This window comes from Lycorma delicatula, chromosome 1, assembly GCF_047948215.1.
Source record: "Lycorma delicatula isolate Av1 chromosome 1, ASM4794821v1, whole genome shotgun sequence".
Taxonomy (NCBI): Eukaryota; Metazoa; Arthropoda; class Insecta; order Hemiptera; family Fulgoridae; genus Lycorma; species Lycorma delicatula.
Window position 1 is genome coordinate 330,894,249 of NC_134455.1, and position 18,250 is coordinate 330,912,498.

Sequence of the window (18,250 nt, forward strand, 5' to 3'; positions counted from 1 at the left end):
TGTATCAAGGCGTAAAATGCATAAACTCAATTTTAAAGACGTAAAGGGTTAAAGTAACGGGCTCAGTGAAGCAGACAAGAGAGTAGTTTCTATACGCACACGCGGGTGAGAGCAAGAGAATGTACTTGCATGAGCGTGCGCGCCTAAACCTACAATTATCCTCTCTAATTGGCAGATCGACTTGACTGCTAGTTGCGGTGCATCGCCCATCGTTCCGGGCAAGCTGGCATGCCGACTGAGTAAGCTTATCAGTGCAGCTACTCTAGATTTAAGTTAATAAAAAATTCACTTGTTCACACAGACACACGCGCCCGCGCGCACACTGGCTTATCTTTCATGTAGTAATAAAACAACTGTTTCTATAAAAACTATATAAAATCTATTTGTTCTCCAGAAAATCTTTAGAAGTTAAATTTGCTCGCACAGCAAATGTTGGACGGTAAATATAGTCCGTCTGTAGAAAATAAACGATTGGAAAAATGAGAATCCTTCAAACCCCTTGATCTTCTTGAGAAAGGATATTTCTTTCAGAAAATGGGAAGTTCGTTAAAAATGTTGATGACTCGCTTTATAGAATTATTTTCACAGTAAGTTTATCAATAACGTGCCGATTTATGTTATTAAAAATTATTCGAATAAAAAGCTAACCAAATTATTAGGCTTATTACATATATAATAAATACTTTATTAAAAATAAGAAAATTTTCATTTTCGTATTTATGATTGGTTACAAAAATAAATAAGCTAATAAAAACCGTTTAAAATTTTTTTTTTTAATTATGAATATTGAACACTCCTAATTTTTGACCACAATTTTCCACTTTGTTAAAAATAATCCATTTCAAATACCGGCTGATTAATTTATTGTAATTCTGAAATTAAAGTGCAAAGTAATATAAACTTTTAATTTATTTTTGAGAAGTTATTGGTATTCGAATGTTCTTTATAGTGATTTTTGTTGTTATTAATACAAGAACATCCAAAATGTAGTATTTCTCAATCTGCAGTGATAAAAATAAATTTACAATATGAAGAAAATCGGTATTATTCATTCCATATCGTTTACATACGTCATGTTATTCATAAACTAGTAATGCATTCTTTGAGTTATGTAAATATTATTAAGATGAAGCTAGTAGCTCTCGAGCTTAAGCGAACTTGAGCTGAGTCAATAGAAGGTGAATTATATTAATTGGTCGTATACACTCTATTCCGGCTAATGCATAAATTATTATGCGATAGTGTGGGTTATCTGGGGAAACAATCTAACGACTTCTTTAACTTCCAACATAATTCAGCTCGCCGGTGCTGCCTAGGGTTTGTGTAACTGATGCTAATCGCTAATATTCTTATCGAAGTTTATGAATCGGTGAACCTCGCGGTATAATTTTGTATTTTCTGTCTATTTCTACCTAGTACACACTTTAACGCACGTATTTTTTGAGAATGAGATGAATTGAATGGTAGCTAGAAAAATACCGGATTTATTGTTAAAATTCAACTCGGTAACATCGTTAAAAATATTTTTAAGACATATTTTTTAGTTTAATACAAGTTTTGGCTGTCTTTGAGAGAACGAGAAATTACATTCCTGTTTTGAGTTGAATGCCGATAAATGCTTCTTTTTCAATTCATACGGTCACCAGGAGGCAGCACTGTTAGACTGAAATTCTTCGGTCTATATTTCCAATCAACGGGGATACCGCTTAGGATTGTCACTTTTCACATCTTACAATATTCATTTATCATCAGAAAAGGTAATAAACTAAAATTGGATGTTATCCTTTTGTTTCCAAACGAATAAAATAAATATTTATTGCACCTGACCGATGTATTAAATTACTCATTTCAAGTAGATTTTTATATATAGACTTTTTCTGACTTGCGAAGCCACTGCTACATCAGTGTTCTGAGCTTTTTGCATATCCTCTTCTTCTTTTTTTTTATTTTTAAGTCAATAGCTGTAACGTCTTCGATTCGTATAATTAAAAATTAAATATGTAAACATTTTCATATATTTGAACTGATATTTACAAGTAGACAGTCCCGATTCACGCGATCGTCTTCGTGCGTCGATAACATATGGGCAGAGATGTTATTAAAAAATTTTTAATGACTATCTCAGAAGGTAAAAAAAATAATAACAAAATAATTTCCGTAATTGCTATTAAAAGAAGCACGATGAGTCTTTTCGAGCAGCACTTTAATCACTTTATATACCCGATAACTAGAAAATTGCAGAATATAAGAAGATAAATTTTACATACATATCCGAAATGATACGTAGATGTTTTGAATCCCGTTACAAAGACAACAATATTGTTCTGCCTCTACATAGAAAACGCAACGTAGTCCAAAATGTATCAATATCCATGTTTTTGCTAGTTATTTAAGGGTCTAAAGAATTTTGTAATAAAATAAATACACTTACAAACAGGAAATAATTTTTTTGAATAGCAGTCATTGTATAATTGATTTTTATATGCATCTGGCTTTATTAAGGGTATTTTTGTTACAAAAACATACGTTTTGAAAGGTAAATGAACTTAAATTGAAGTTCTTAGATTTTCATAGTGGTGATGAAACATGTAAATGAAATTAAGCGAATTGACGATTTGGTCTTTTAATTTTTTTAAGTCTACATACAAAATCTCCTTTGTGAAAACTACCTCTTTCATGCATAACAAAAAATGCCAGTATAAAAATAATTCTTAATTTCTGAAAAAGTCTGTTAAGCATTTTAGCAGGCTGACCTAAATAGGCCGGCATACGAAAACCTAAAAATTTCAATAAAAGAACTTTAATATTTTTATGTTTTCTTCAAGAGGAAAAGTATATTCATATTGATAATTTTCTGTTGCCTTTGTTTTTAGTTTTAGTTAAGTTAAAAGAGTGGGTACTGCATTGAGTTTCAACTTCCCAAACGGTTTTTTTTTTGTAAAAAATCTTAACTATTATAAATAAATGTAATGGATATGAAAGAATTAAAGATGTTATTGAGTTTTTCAGTCAGAACAACTCGATTTTGGATTCCAGTTTGGGTGAAATTTGGCAGTGCATAGTTACAAAAATATTTTTTTTAAGCGCCAGAAAATGACGCTGTCTATGATCAGGCAATATAAATATTTGGATATATAAGTAGTAGAAAAATGTCTTTTCTGGGAGAGAACTTGAACTTCTACCCCACGTGACCTTCTCTCTCCACTGGAGATCAACGAAAAAGGTCACTGATGACGTAATCATAAAAGATCGCTTAAACACCGCTCCTGATCAAATTATAAAAAAGGTCATAAAAAATATCAAGGATAAAGCATTTTAAGGTTATCTAAAAAAATATAATCAAGTTCATGACAAAAAATAAAATTTCAAAGTTATATCAAACCTAAAAGTTATATATCGGTAACTGTGGGCGAAGCACGATGGGACAAAGTTAATTGTAATCAGGATGATATAATCTGCCTTTTTTATGGAGAGGGGTACAAGGATTTCGGGCCGTGCAAAAATACATATGATTGATAATATTGCATCATACTTATTTAACACACAGTTATCGAATGATAATGCATTTTCTAAGCTTAACGGTTTTAAATATCCGCCAAATTTCTATCATGATCTTATCTCATTCTGCGTATACAGTACTGCTGATAGCAGAGATAACGAATACAAATAGATGTATTTGTTATCTCTGCTACGCCATCATTCAGGTGAGAGAGTGAAACAACTTTAAAAAAATACTTAACACATCTTAAGTAATAATAATAATCATTGGTAATTAAATAATAATTATGGGCTTTTAATATACTTTCCGAATACACCAGCAGTAAGGATATATATTTCTGTTTTATTTCCCGTAGTCGGAGTCAAAAAAACGGCTTGATTTTTTTGAAATCTTATATATTTAACACCTCATCTCTGGAAAGGCATTACTCCCGCCTCCACCTCATTCGGTCGCTCTAAAAGCACAACACCAAATGTCTGTGCAACGAAGGGCTACTGAGCCTCCAACAATTTAAACGACCAGTCTCCTATCTAGCTCCTATAGCTAACCTAACAGCGTGAACAGAATAAGTGTGATGCAAAACATCACTCGCTTGTGTCCCACCGTCCACTTGTCATATATTACTAAAATTGGGTTGGCGCACCCCGTCTATACTAAAATATATGATATCATAAATACAAAGTTTATTCGTCAAAGAGAGCAATTCGCTGCCACGCCTAGGTCGCTAAATGTCAGAAAGTATCTTTTCACCGTTTACAGCGCTTGGAGCTGTAAATAATTGGCTAATGGCCAGCCATTTCTCGACGATAGCTTCCTACATCATCGCGGTAGGAATTTTTTCCCTTAGAAAACTACTGATGCCGGTTGAACAAAGCAACTGAATCAAGGAACTCCCGCACGGTCCAACAATGCGTCTCTCGCCACACTGACTCGTCGCTTGTGAGTGGCCAATTTTCCCCTTGATTTCTAAGTTCCAGGGTGGCCTAGGTTCTGGCCTCCCTAAGAGCTGGGCAGTCGAACATCATATGTTACTTCGACTGGACTTCCCCGCAGACTCACAGCTCATCAGTTGCCAAGCGGAACCTGTACAAACATTGATTTAAATTCACATGGTTGGTGAGTATCTAGGCTCCCGTTGCCCTTAAAAATGAACTAGAGGCGTACCATCCCCCCAAGTTCTGTGTAAATTTATAAGGACCTTCCTTAGTCGTGATGCCATGCTTTCATCTTGATCTTGCTGCCATGCTTTCATCGCGAGGCTCTGAAGCCTTCTCCGCAGGCGGGAGATGTACAACTCTTCGAAGTTTTGCTTCGGTGCATTGTGATTACCGTTCTGTTCCAGTACAGGCACGGCTCGAAACCGCATCCCAAATACCTCGATCTCCCTGCCTCGTCGCAATGTCCACATTTCTGCATGAACATTCACCACTAAATCGATTGGAAGAGCCTTTTCCAATACGGTAGTAGCGTCGTAGGAGGTTTCGTTAAAAACACCAGTGCATACAATTAAGGCTCTTGACTGGACACACCTTGAATTTTGAATAAGTATTCTATTTCTCTCCAATTTATGCGCCCAAGCGGGCGCTACGTAAGAGGTGAAAAGAGGCGTAAGAGGTAAGCTAGAAAGGTAAGTCAATTTATTATAACAATTATAATTATTTCTTTTCTTCATATTTCATTTACTTTATTGTGCCGTTTTGGGGTTTTGCAGATGTCACAGCGCATGTTTGAAAATGGTAGTGAGCAGTCAGTAGCTGTTGAAATGGTAGTATTAAACGACAATTCCTCCACCGATTAGGAGCCTTCTCTGCCCATTTCTGAAGGGGTTTCCATTTGAGTCATCAGCTACCATCTACGTATTCGCCTCGATCACCTCAATACTTCCCGCCTCGACCGCTTAACAGAAGACGGCTGGAGTTTGATTTGTTGTCAAGCTGTGAAGACGAAGAGAGAGTTTCCCACGCTCCTACACGATCAGAAAATCGAACAGGTGGGATGAAGTTATGAACGCTGCGGCAGAAGAGAATGAGACTGCATACTAAGTGGGAGTAGCTTCACGAGAAGAACACTACCACCGGTTGAAAATGGTGCGATATCACTTCTTAATACAGTAGTCGGCCGAGTTACAGATTTTATTTGAAGAGAGGATCATTTATAAGATATAGAGGGTTAGGTGACCGCTTTGTAGCATAAATTGTATAAAATGTTACAATTCTTTGCGGACGTCTTATTTGTAACACCAGTAAAATTGGAAACGCCATTCCCATCAAATGTTCGCTTTGTAACGAAATAATATTTAGTTATAATAAAAGTTTTATGTTTTTGATGTGAATATGATTGCTTTTAATGTTTTTTTTATTTTCCTTTTTTCAGCAGGTTAAAATATCAGACGGAACATTTTGCATTTTTCCTCATATGAAACGATAAATATTTTCGTTGTTAAGAAAGATGATACACTCTACATTATAGAAGATAATGAAAGTATCAACTTCCTCAATGACGAAGATATTAGAGAAAAAGTACGATGTAAGATCTTTTTGATAAACTACATCAGCATCGTTTTTGTTTCATGCGGTCACACTAATGCCAGTCTTGCCGCAACAGAATTTTTAAATCTAGCGGGATCCAATTTACGAGATTATGCCCATTTTGTACGAGGAAATAGGGATCCTTTGGGATCCGTTGTGTGGAAAGCATATTTGATGTATTAAAACCAATTCACAACCTATATATTTTTTAGTTAAATTATGGAAATGTAATTAAACTTTCTTTTCTTCTTTTTCAGTATTTTCCATTCCGATTCTATGGGATCATTGAGAAATAATCATCTTACCGAGTACGTTCAAAGGCTGAAAACATTAATAAAAGAGATTGGAAGACTGGAGGAGGAAGTCTCATATATAAAATCAGTTGTGGAATAGCAAGCATTAATCTGAATAGAAGAGATGCGATCTGGTCGAATTGTATTTTATTGTTCGCCCACATTAATATTTTGAAACCTGTTCTAAACGGCTAAGACGATTGTTGAACGGAACCAGCTTAGCGGAAGTAGAATTTTTCTACAATGGAATATTAGATAGCCTTAAATGTGAGTATTATGGTGTGGAAGTTTTCGAATGGATGGATGAAGATATATCCAATCAGGAGCATAAAATATCTCCTCGCTGTCCACGGGTGAAGACACTGTTTAATTAAAAAAAGGTAATCGGGTTTTTTCACCTTCCTTTGACTACCTAAAACAGTAAAATGGACAGAAGAATAACTAATTTTTTTGGTTTCAGGTCATCAAATTCAAAAAGTGGTGAGACTTCAAATAATAAATGGAACCGATGGAAATAGATACCGCTCCAGAGGACAAGCATAAAATTTTGATTCGTGGGTTTCGTAGGAAGAATAAAAATAAGATCCGTTCATCAATTGATTTCCATCATAAACACCAGATTTCCTTCGTGCGCGTATAGAATTTAGAAGGGAAACTTTCGACCGTAAAATTGAGGTTGCAGAATTCATTCTACCTTATAGAATATTATTTGATAAATTATGCGAAAAAATGGAAGAATGGACAAACAAACTTTATGTTATATATAAATAAAACATGTACAACAAAATTTTAAATATAAAATGAACTCGTTATTAAAACTTGTCGTTTATTAACATTCATTCCTTTTCCAAAAGACTGCAGGCCCACTAATGGGTCTGGTAGCAAGTTTGCGCTAGCCTGCGCGCCAGCTACCCTATTAAAAACACCCCTCCATTTGACACCAACACAGTTTTCTGATGAAAATATCAAAATAAATCTGTAATGCTCCTTTTCAATATCCCTAATCATATCGAGCTCGTGAGTAGCTTATCAAGTCTTGGTTTCTTGCTTGGTCTCAAGTTTTCATCACCCTCTCCCAACTGTTTGAGGGTACTGGGTACTGTTTGTGTAGGTCATGTGAATGCTCAGGGTACTGTAGATCGACCTCCAAAACATAACCTTTTTCTTATCGTCGTCAATCGACGATAGGATATCGAGGATATTATTTTCCTCGTCATTTAACCATCAAAAACCACCATAGGGTAAAGGCTTTTCCACAGCAATCTCATAAAAAAATATTAAATCATAATATTATATCCATTTAGTAGAATCGGTGCTGTCGTATTGGCCAGGGATTTGGAGAAAATTGACTTTGGCATATCTGTTGGAAATCATTGCAATCCCCAACGTGTACCTTTTTCAATGAATATGTGAACATTACACAATAGAAGTTCTAGTCTCTATTTTTTTCATATTAACCTCGGCTTGAAAGTAAAGCGATGGTTGAGTAGAAATACCAAGGTTCCAAACCGTAGAAATTAATAGATGTATCACGAAAACTCAGACATCTGTTAGAAGATGAGCATCGCACAAAAGCTAACCTAAAGTCTACAGATAGAATAGTTCCCTGAGGTTCGACAGTGAAAGATATTCTAGACGCTTTGGAATAATCTTGTTTTGATTCCGACGTGGTCATAATCTTGTTGAGAGATACTCTCTGTGGATAGCTTGCTAAAGAATGCATTTCGAGGAGGTAGGGTGGTTCCGTCAAATTTACGTTTGTCCGTTACGTACTCGTACGGGCGAATCCCTTCTCGAATGAGTAAGTCGTGTTTGTTTTGTGTCTTGCACTATGTATTTGTTTAAATACTTTGTTCTTATCGGTATAGTCTGTAGTCTTTAGCAAGATTATCGACAAGTTTTTCGAGGAATGATGATAAAAACTGAAAAGAGTTCAAGAACTACAAAGGGCCGATCGATAACAACTGAAATCGCTCAAATATTTGCGATACGCTGTATTTTAAGAATTTAATGTCATCCCCTACGGTACATGCTATACACACACGATTTTATTTATTTTGCACATATTAGTTGACAGAAATATTTTCCTCTTTGACTGTAAATAAAATCTCAAATAGATGAATTAATATTTTTATTTATATTTTAAATAGGTCAACAACGTGGTGATGAGAAGGTGGTACGGATGGAAGAAGCGACTGAAGTCATGTTCTACAACCTCAACCTAACATAAACCAAATTTACATGGGAAAACCAAAACTTATTAACGTTAATGCAACAATGAAGTTATTTATGACCAACGGTCAGAGATTGTAGAAAAAATAAAGGATACTTACCAAATTCGTCCAAAACGAAAGCGAATGGCTACTGAGTAAAGTTAACCATCTAGAGCTTTAATATTTCGTACCCCCACTGTACGGTGGTGCGAGTGTGTATACTGAACTCCCACAAATAAAAAGAAAAAATACCAAGATTTTTCTTACGATCAGAACTGACCAAACTGTTTGACCAACCGGGTAGAAACAACCGCCCGGTCGCTTACATTGAACATGAAAAGATAGTAAACATGACTGGTATCGAGTATTCTGTAAAGGTGAAAAATATCGATCGGCTCGAAAGGCAGATCCCACAAATCAGCATAAACGAATAGGGTTACGAGATGGTAAAGGATGATTTCCATTTATATCCAGTTGTAAGTGAGTTCCGGGGTTTCAGACATGTGATTCACCTGTTAATACTGACTGGTGACAACCGAGACCAGTTTCATTATTATCTCATTAATATAAAACCGTCTATCATGACTACGGGGTGAAATGACGAAAAGAGAAATTCTTATCATTACTGCCCTTACATACTAACATTCAGTTCGTCGATGCTCTTGTTGCGAAATAAAACTTGGACAAAGACATGATCGAGTGTAAGCGGCACGCGCTACAACAGATGAAGAGGTCCAATCCTAACAAGGAAAGGGAATGAGTTGTTGCAGTTTCAGAATGACTAGGAAGGAACTCGTTTCAAATGTGTTGTTGAATGAATTGTATTAATGAACGTTTTATTTTTTGTTAATTATAAAAAAATAAACTTAGAAAATAAATTAATTTTTCAATTATACTTTGTTTTTATTTTACCTTCTCTTTTTATCTTAGTTTATAGGTTTATCGAAATAGTTCTTTTACACCTGTCTTTCAATGAAAATCCTTGAATATTACTCGTTTTGATCAATTCCATTTTATCATTCGACCTGATCATAAGTCCTGCTACAGAGATATGACGTTTTGAAAGTTTGGATTTTTTCGGTTCAAGTGATTTTTTTTTGAACGAACTTGATTTTTTGATATCACATGGTGTTCACCGTGATCTTTTTATGACCATGAGATTTTTGAATGGCCTTGAGGGATGTAACACGTGATCTTTTTATGGCGTCACCAATGACCTTGATCTTTGACGTCCAATGGAAGGGGAAGTCATGTGGGGATATAAAGTCCTAGGGTCACTCCCAGAAAAGACAATTTTCTACTGCTTATATAAATTTGGTTATGTGTTTTTCTTTTTTGCGTCGACATTAATGTCGACGCATAATAAAATTGTATATATATTCTAACATTTAAGAGAGTGTGTAAATGAAAGTATATATTTAATTTTTTTTTTTATCTTTTGGGTAAACTAGATTATGTTTCTAAAAATGTAATGCATGACTTATTTTAATGTATGATAATCTTAAATTTACAAATAAAAATCCGGAAAATATTTTTTATCAGTATTTATTTCAAAATAAAGCCTTTACTAAATATATTTAATTTTTATTTATCTCAACGAAGTTGCGTGAGATTTTTCAAACTCAAGAATTTTGGTGCTTAAATTAAAATTTATACGAATATTTTCGGTACTTTAATATTAATTTATCGCTTCAAAAGGTTCAGAAAATTTAAATCTAATATAATGTTCAAATTTTAGCATAATTTATATCTATTATTTTTCTTAATGTTCATTTAATCTGACTTTATTGCTTTTACTATTTAACCATTGCCTAAGTCGTCAACACAGATTTTTGTATCGCTTACTTAATCTTTTTAAAAACGATTGGATTTTTTGTTTGACCAGTCGGTGTTGCTACCTTTAAATAATCTACAAAAATGTATAGAAAACATGATTGACTTTTGAAACGTAGTACCAGAAAAATGCTTTAAGGATATAAACGGTTTTATTTCTATTGTGTAGTTTTATTTGTCTGATTTAATTTTTTTAAATTATAATCATATTAATTACCGTGTTTTTCTGTTTTATTTCAGCTGTGCAACGAGGTAGAGTGCCTCCATCTCAGCCTCCCGGATTGCCCGGTCAGTTCGGGTTGACCAACGGAGACGCCGCCTCCGCTGCAGCAGCGGCCGCTGTCGGTCTCAACGGACATTCGTACCTTTCTTCTTATATATCATTATTACTAAGAGCAGAACCTTACCCTACCAGCAGGTACGGACAATGTATGCAACCGAACAACATTATGGGAATAGATAACATTTGTGAATTGGCCGCTAGGTTATTGTTTTCTGCTGTCGAATGGGCAAGAAACATTCCCTTCTTTCCTGACCTGCAGGTAAGTTTTTATCAAACTCTAATGTATTTAATCACGTACTTTATTAAATAAAGTACATAAGTACGTGTTTTCGAATTACATCATTTAATGTTGAAAAATCGTACTACGTTTTAATGCAAGCCTTTAAATATTTGGGTGCAGCCCGGGAAAATGAGTGATGTAAAAGGTTAAACCGCGTTGTAGTTGGGAAATTAACAATTTATGATAAGCAACGACTAACTGAGATTAAGCGGTTATTATCATAACTATCCTATACTAAATCTATTAAATTATACGACTTTTGAAAACATTACTTTCGTCGATAAGAGTATTATTTAGAACGTGTACAAACGACCGAGTATTAACTACTGAATCTATAACATCACTCCGGGCATCCTCAAGGTGTAAAAATAATTTAATTAAACGATTAGCAAATATGGATAATAATTTTTATAAAAAAACAAAAGACAAAAAAAATTACACTTCAAAAGAGCCATTAAAATCACCTTCCTGAATAGAATATACACATTATGACGTATTAAATCCATTTCTTAGAAAGAGCAAGCGATTATCGTAAACAATCCAGTCGTTCAAAAATATCTGCCTGTAAAAAAATGCATAATTTACATATCCTTTAACAAATTTTACTTATTTATTAAAGAATACATTTACAAAATTCTGCACTGTTTTTATTCGTGCTTGCATACAGATATAAAATACAATGTTTCTTCATATTGGATTTATTTCTGACTTATGCACCCCGTATCTCACAAATAAAAATAATTTAAATATCTGTATTACTACTGCATTTAAGTAATCTGTATTACTGTATTAAATATCTGTATTACATTGTTACTATTTCTTTGTTCAACGGACTATTAAACTATTAAAGACAGTGTTTTTTAAATGTACATTAATAGTGTACGGCTTCGCACTACTGTGCAGCCACCGCACCATCGCTACGTATTACATACTGTTCGATTAAAATATTATAAAGAACGTATTTTTTAATCTTTAATAAAAAATTCTATTTAATTTTTATAAAAAATAGAAATATTACTTTTTTAACAATTTATAAACCATTTCTTACCTAAATAAATTAACCTCCTCGCATTTAATTAATTATTCATTTTCATTCGATTCAATTAATGTCAGACGTTGAACTCTCCCACGCTGTTAAAAAAAAAAAATTAGGGAAAATAAAGCCAATCTATAAAGCAAATATTAAATTATTATTTCATAAAAAATATTAACTTAGGGTTATTGTACTCTAGATATAATATGTAAAAAATTTACTGTGCTCATGAATTTTTTGTCAATTTAGAAGGAATATTTTGTTAATATTACTTTGCACTTGTAACCGAGTTAATTAAAATTTTAATTACTTCATTTCTTAGCTCATTTCTACGACATAAGGTTTGTTCAAACCGCAAAGTAGTACTCTTAGAATAACATTAGAGAAGGAAGAATCAATCTTTAAATTATGAATATTATAAGGGTATTCAGAATTTTTGAATAATTTATTCAGTGTTTTAAAGAAATTAGTTACAATAGTATTAGAAGTCATAAAAACGAGTAAATTCCACAAAGAATATTTCATTCTTCACCCTAGATTCAATGTCAATAAAATACAAATACTACTTCGCTTTATCCTTAGTAAAAGTTTGTTTTTCGCACTTACGTATACGATTGAAAAATGGTAAATGATTGAGAAAATTTTCATACAAAAGAATCGAGCCATTTATTTAGTTTCCTTCAAAGCGGAAATAAGTGTTAATCGCTTTGAAGAAAAAAATCATTCGTTAACTGAAACCCAAAAAGTCATAATTATTTTGTTTATTTAATGAATAAAACAGTCGAATTAAGTTTTAAAATGTTTATTTTATTACTTTACGATAAGTTACGACTAAGATTTCCATCGCATTATGTGTTTACAGCTGACCAAAGATAAACATGAGATTTACCGTTCAATAATATGAAAATAAGAAATAAGGTCAATTCAACATTATTTCCAGTAAAGGGTTTTAAATGCGAGCTGGTACAGAATTTTATAATTCCTAAAATTAAGAAAATTAAGTTGTTAACCGTAAAATATGAGTTTTGGACTCGTATATTTTTATTTTGGTCTAATCGTTTGTTATTTAAGTTAAAAGTATTTCGGTTTAACTCATTCGTTATCATTTTTTCTTCTGTAGGTAACGGATCAGGTAGCTTTACTCAGGCTAGTATGGAGTGAATTGTTCGTGCTGAACGCGTCACAGTGTTCGATGCCGTTGCATGTCGCACCATTATTAGCTGCAGCCGGTCTACACGCCTCACCTATGGCTGCCGATCGTGTTGTTGCCTTTATGGACCACATTAGGATATTTCAAGAACAAGTGGAAAAATTAAAGGCGCTTCATGTGGATTCTGCTGAATATTCTTGTCTAAAAGCTATTGTCCTCTTCACTACAGGTAAGAGATTCAATTTTATTTCTTTTAATTATAAAAATAATTAAAATAATAATAATATTTGTAAAATGCTCAGTTATTGGATTTAAAATGTTTAAATTTATAATACGATAAATAATTTTTTCAACCGGCTTACGTTTTAGTTTATTAAAGAAAGAAAATACTTATGAATCAATGATAAAGATTATATTTTCCTTAAGGTAGTATAACTTATTATACTGCTTTAAGGAATATATATATATATATAAAACATAGTTTTGGTTAAATTCTGAATCAAGTTTTATAGCTACGTAGAAAGGGGTTAATTGAGAAAAGAAATAGAATTCATATTGTCACGTTGATGGAGAAAGGTTTTATCGCTGTATAGTTTCACTTATAAGAAATGCATTTCGCTGTATTTTTGTTTAATAACAATACATGTATTGATAACGATATCATTTAATGAAAAAGGAATGAAATGTTGCTACGCATTATTGTGAAGTAGTGTAATGTAAATTTTGTGTTGTGTTTTCTTTTTCAGAGAGAAAAAGTACATTATTTTTTTATCGTAAATAACGTATTTTATTTCTACGTTATTTATTAGCTGTTCTTTTACTTACACAAATTTTTTTAAATATTAATGAACACTCTTTACATTGGTATTATCATCAAGATTTGAGCAACGGTATTTTGTACGGTGTACTGTACAACTTTATCGGATAAGAAAAGAAATGATTCAGCAGTACACGTTTTTCTATATTTTAAGATAATTTTTTCTGTATTTTCGATTTTAATTTCCCTTTTAGAACGTTTATTTGAAGTCAACAGCATTCAAATAAACGACACATCTGCAACGATAATTCCCCTTCTAGTTGCTTGAAAATTTTCGAAATATATGATTAATCTCCCGAGGATAAAAATTCATGGATTCGTTTTTATTGCATTCCCTTGTAATTAAGCACCAAAATTCTTATCTCGATTAAAATTTTATTAACTTATAAAAAAAAATTGTTTAAAAACAACTTATCGTGAATAATTATTTTAAATTAGACTTTTGTTTCGACGTTACAAAAAAATAACATTATAATCAGAAGTATACTCGTGAATTTTCGGTAAATTTATACGCTGATTTACTGTTTAAACATTGTAACTAAAAATATTATGTCCACGCCTTATTTTGAAGTGTACTGAAATAAATAGACATGGTTTCTTACATTTTCAATTTAACATTATTATTTAAAAGTTAAGTTGTCCAAATTCCATCTTTAGATACTAGATTTAATATTAGACTACCCGAAAGAGAACTCTCATTTTAAATTCTTGAAAATATTGTATTCGAAACTTTTTATAAAATTATGTTCTCTGATTCCAGTTTTACGAAGTCTTTCAGTAAGATTCATTCTAGCAAATAACGAAATCACGAAAGAACGTTCCCTCAACAAAGGGGGATGAAGGCCAGGTTTAAAATTTTACAAAATGACCCCGTGGAAGTAATTAAAAATTTTGTTTCACTCGTAGACTATAGGAAGGCGAGTCACTATATTAACATCTTCTCGTCTAAGCTGATGCTTAAGTTTACGTACAGGTGCTAGTGGGCTCGCATACCGGCAAATATCATGTAATGAAAATAAAATTGAGTAATTATGATATTTTCTTTGGATGCTCTTTTAAGTAAACATTAAGATGAAAAAATGACATGAAATAGTTTTTTTTGTTCGGTTAATTTAACCAAAGAACAAACACAGAATCTACGTATACGAGGAATTAAAGCAATGTAATTATAGGGAAAATTACAATAAACGTTTAAAAATTAGTAAAATATTTATACTATTATGTACAATCGGATAAATTATTTTATTAATTAGATAAATTTAAATAAAAAGAAAGAGAATATGACCGCGGTTATCTTTAAGGTATTATTTAAAAATGTATATACATAACGGTTCGTAGTAAAAATGATTTCTTTAAGAAGTAATCAAAGAGAAAGATTGAATGAATTCCTTCAATCTTAGCGGACAGATTGCGTTTCTGACGAGGGGTTCTGAAGGGTGTTACGACTGCAAAAAAAAAGGGTCGGTCGATCGACTGTACAGTCAAGTTATGATCCGGTGGGATGATTTTCAAGTCGAGTGTGAAATATTGCAGCAGACCAGAAGTACGGATGGAAATCGAGGATAAGACTCTTTTCTGCGTGAAGTTGGCAGAACTGCTTTTACATTTCTTGGTTCAAGGAAGAGAGCGAAGAGCATGACGATGCTAATATCGCTAGCATGACTCGCTCGGTCCGAAGCAAATAACCATAGTAACATGTTATAAAGGGCTACAGCGCACAACTCGCTTCACTGACCGGTATTATGATTCGTATAAATAGCTATGCATTCGCTCGCGTTCTCTATCTTTCTCTTTATCGTCAGTATCTTATTACACGTGCGGCTACTTTGATTATTTGACACTGATAGAGTCTGTTCACATAATAATTGTTTTCGATCTGTTAAATTTTTCACTTTTACGTTTATATACGGGTCTAAACGAACTTTATTTCCCGATTCGATTTAGGTAACGGCAAAGCGGATCGTGTTTCTTACACAAGCACATCTCATATATGAAATGTTTTTTTTTATTGTGCCTACAATAATTTGTCGCTGATATCGGTCAGATGCACTAGATTAAAGTATTTTAATAAGTGTATCGAATAGTGCTCTGGAAGACTACTATATTTTTGCATACGTTTTGTATTTCAGGTTTTGCCTTTATTTGTTGACCGATTCTTGCGTGCATTATGGGTCTCGGCTATAAAAAAAAAACTTAGGCTACGACCGACCGCGAGGAAACAACACAGCAAATTCTATATTTGCACACAATGGAGGTCGTTCAATGTTTAAGTCTAACGACAAACCCGGGTCGCTCCTGCCGGTAAAAAAACGTTCAGAATGTCTCCAGGACTTTAGTATACAGCGCCGTTTAGCTGCATACGGGTTATTCTGCTCTGACGACGATGTTAGGTCTGCCTCTATCTTATCATATCTACAATCTACACATGAATAACTTTATAAAATACTGCACTCACACGTTTTCTTTCTTTCTCTTTCGCATTTTATATGTATTTATTTGCTCACATGTGCGCGTGTGAGTGTAATTCTTTCGTTCCTGTACATTTCTTTTTCTTTCTTTCTTCTGTCGTCTTTCTTTTGCGGCATTCTCTAAACTATCCACGTAGAATATGTAGTTTTGTTGCAGACAAGCGGTCACGATCTGCAAATTTTGTAAAATGAGTTCCTGTCTTTTCCCTAATATGTGTGCGAAAGCTTACGGTCGTAATATTTATTAAAGAAGAAAAAATTAACTGTCTGATGTCGAATACTTATTCTTATTTTCCCACAATTCACCAAAAAATATCATCCTCACTACATAATTAGCATAATGCGATTTAAATACTATTTGAAAAAATTAAATAAACCTTCACATTACGCATTGAACCCGGTACGTTCGTTACTCAGATTTGTTTATTGTTGTTGAATTAAGCCTAGGCGTTCGCATCGACTCCTTTCCTTTAATAATTTGGCATTACATATTAAGATATAAACTGATAATTATTCTTATTCTATCGTGTTAATAAAGAAACGTTTTTTTGCTTGGTGATATCACCACATAAACTCCAAGCGTGTGCGTGGAATATGGAAATGGAATTTTGTAGCGTATGAAAAATGCCATGAACGGGATTCGAAACCGGGACCTCCGGATGAAAGGATGAGACGCTACCACTTTGCCAGGAGATCTTCACTTAAACGCATACAATAAATTATTTCCTTTATATTTAAGTATTAATGTCATTCATTTACTCTGTCCATTTAACTACGTATATTCGTTAGTATCCGAAGAATTAAATAGTTTCTTTCGAGATGTGCAGAAAAATTCGATTACAGCCAGTTATACGGTTTTAATATTGTAATTTAAATCGATAATTTATTTATTTTAGCGTACACGAAGTCAATCGGTGAAATTAAGCGCAAGAATAGATTCTTCATTCTACATTTCGACAAAAGTATCATAACAGACCATGATGCTACGACTTACAGTTATTACATAAACTTTGATTACAAGGAGAAAAAATGTACATTTTTTTTTATCCTTTTAAATTAAGATTAAGCATTTTATTAATAATAAAGCTACTAATTATGTATTATTAATCCACATTTTGTCTTAATTATTGTTAATCAAAATGTTCCTTCAGAAGTCTTTAACTAGCAACGTCTTCGATGTATGTTTATGAATGTAAGTTTATTAGCTTGCACGGTCGTTCAAAACGGTAATAAAAAACAAACCGAATATAAAAATACGATATAAATATTATTCCCATAATAATTAATTTTCTGGTTGAGGTTAACATTTTCTGATTGTAAATAGTTTTTTCTAATTTATGAAAACGAATAGAATAAATTGACCTCTTTAATAAACAGAAATAAAAATTTCTATTCGATATTTTTCGTAAACCACTACACTAAACTAATTTTTAAAATGAGATAATGCAGATATGCACATTCCATTATTCACATTTAACAGACGTACACATTGTATTTAACATTTTTTATAAACGTAAAATTCTTTTTTTCCGAGTAAATACTGTTCGATAGTCATCCTTGACAACCGCAGATAAAAGAAAATTACCTAGTATCATTTCAGAATATATAATTAACACAGCGGTTAAAGTTGTAGCTTTCCTAAAAATGCATAATTTTATTGTTATAGATTTTATCCTTGGAGTATTTTGCTTTTCTTCAGTAGATCTACATTTCCCTTGTCCAATGTTAATTTAGTTCAAAATATGTCTCATTTTAAACTGCATACGAAAACAAAAATGAATTAAACTTGGTCGAACGATTTATCTATTTCATGATAATCAAGTTTTAGATTTTCTGGAAGACAAAAACGTTAT

The 18,250-nt window shown here is 32.8% G+C and overlaps 1 protein-coding gene across 2 annotated transcripts in view; it reads left to right on the forward strand.

The window, feature by feature from the left end:
* svp (COUP transcription factor 2) overlaps window positions 1–18,250 on the forward strand; it is a 245,678-nt gene that overhangs the window by 117,047 nt on the left and 110,381 nt on the right. For both annotated transcript variants that reach the window (XM_075382128.1, XM_075382129.1), the window contains 2 exons: window positions 10,607–10,908; window positions 13,083–13,341. In XM_075382128.1, the coding sequence (XP_075238243.1) occupies window positions 10,607–10,908; window positions 13,083–13,341 (561 nt within the window). The remainder of the gene's footprint in view (window positions 1–10,606; window positions 10,909–13,082; window positions 13,342–18,250) is intronic.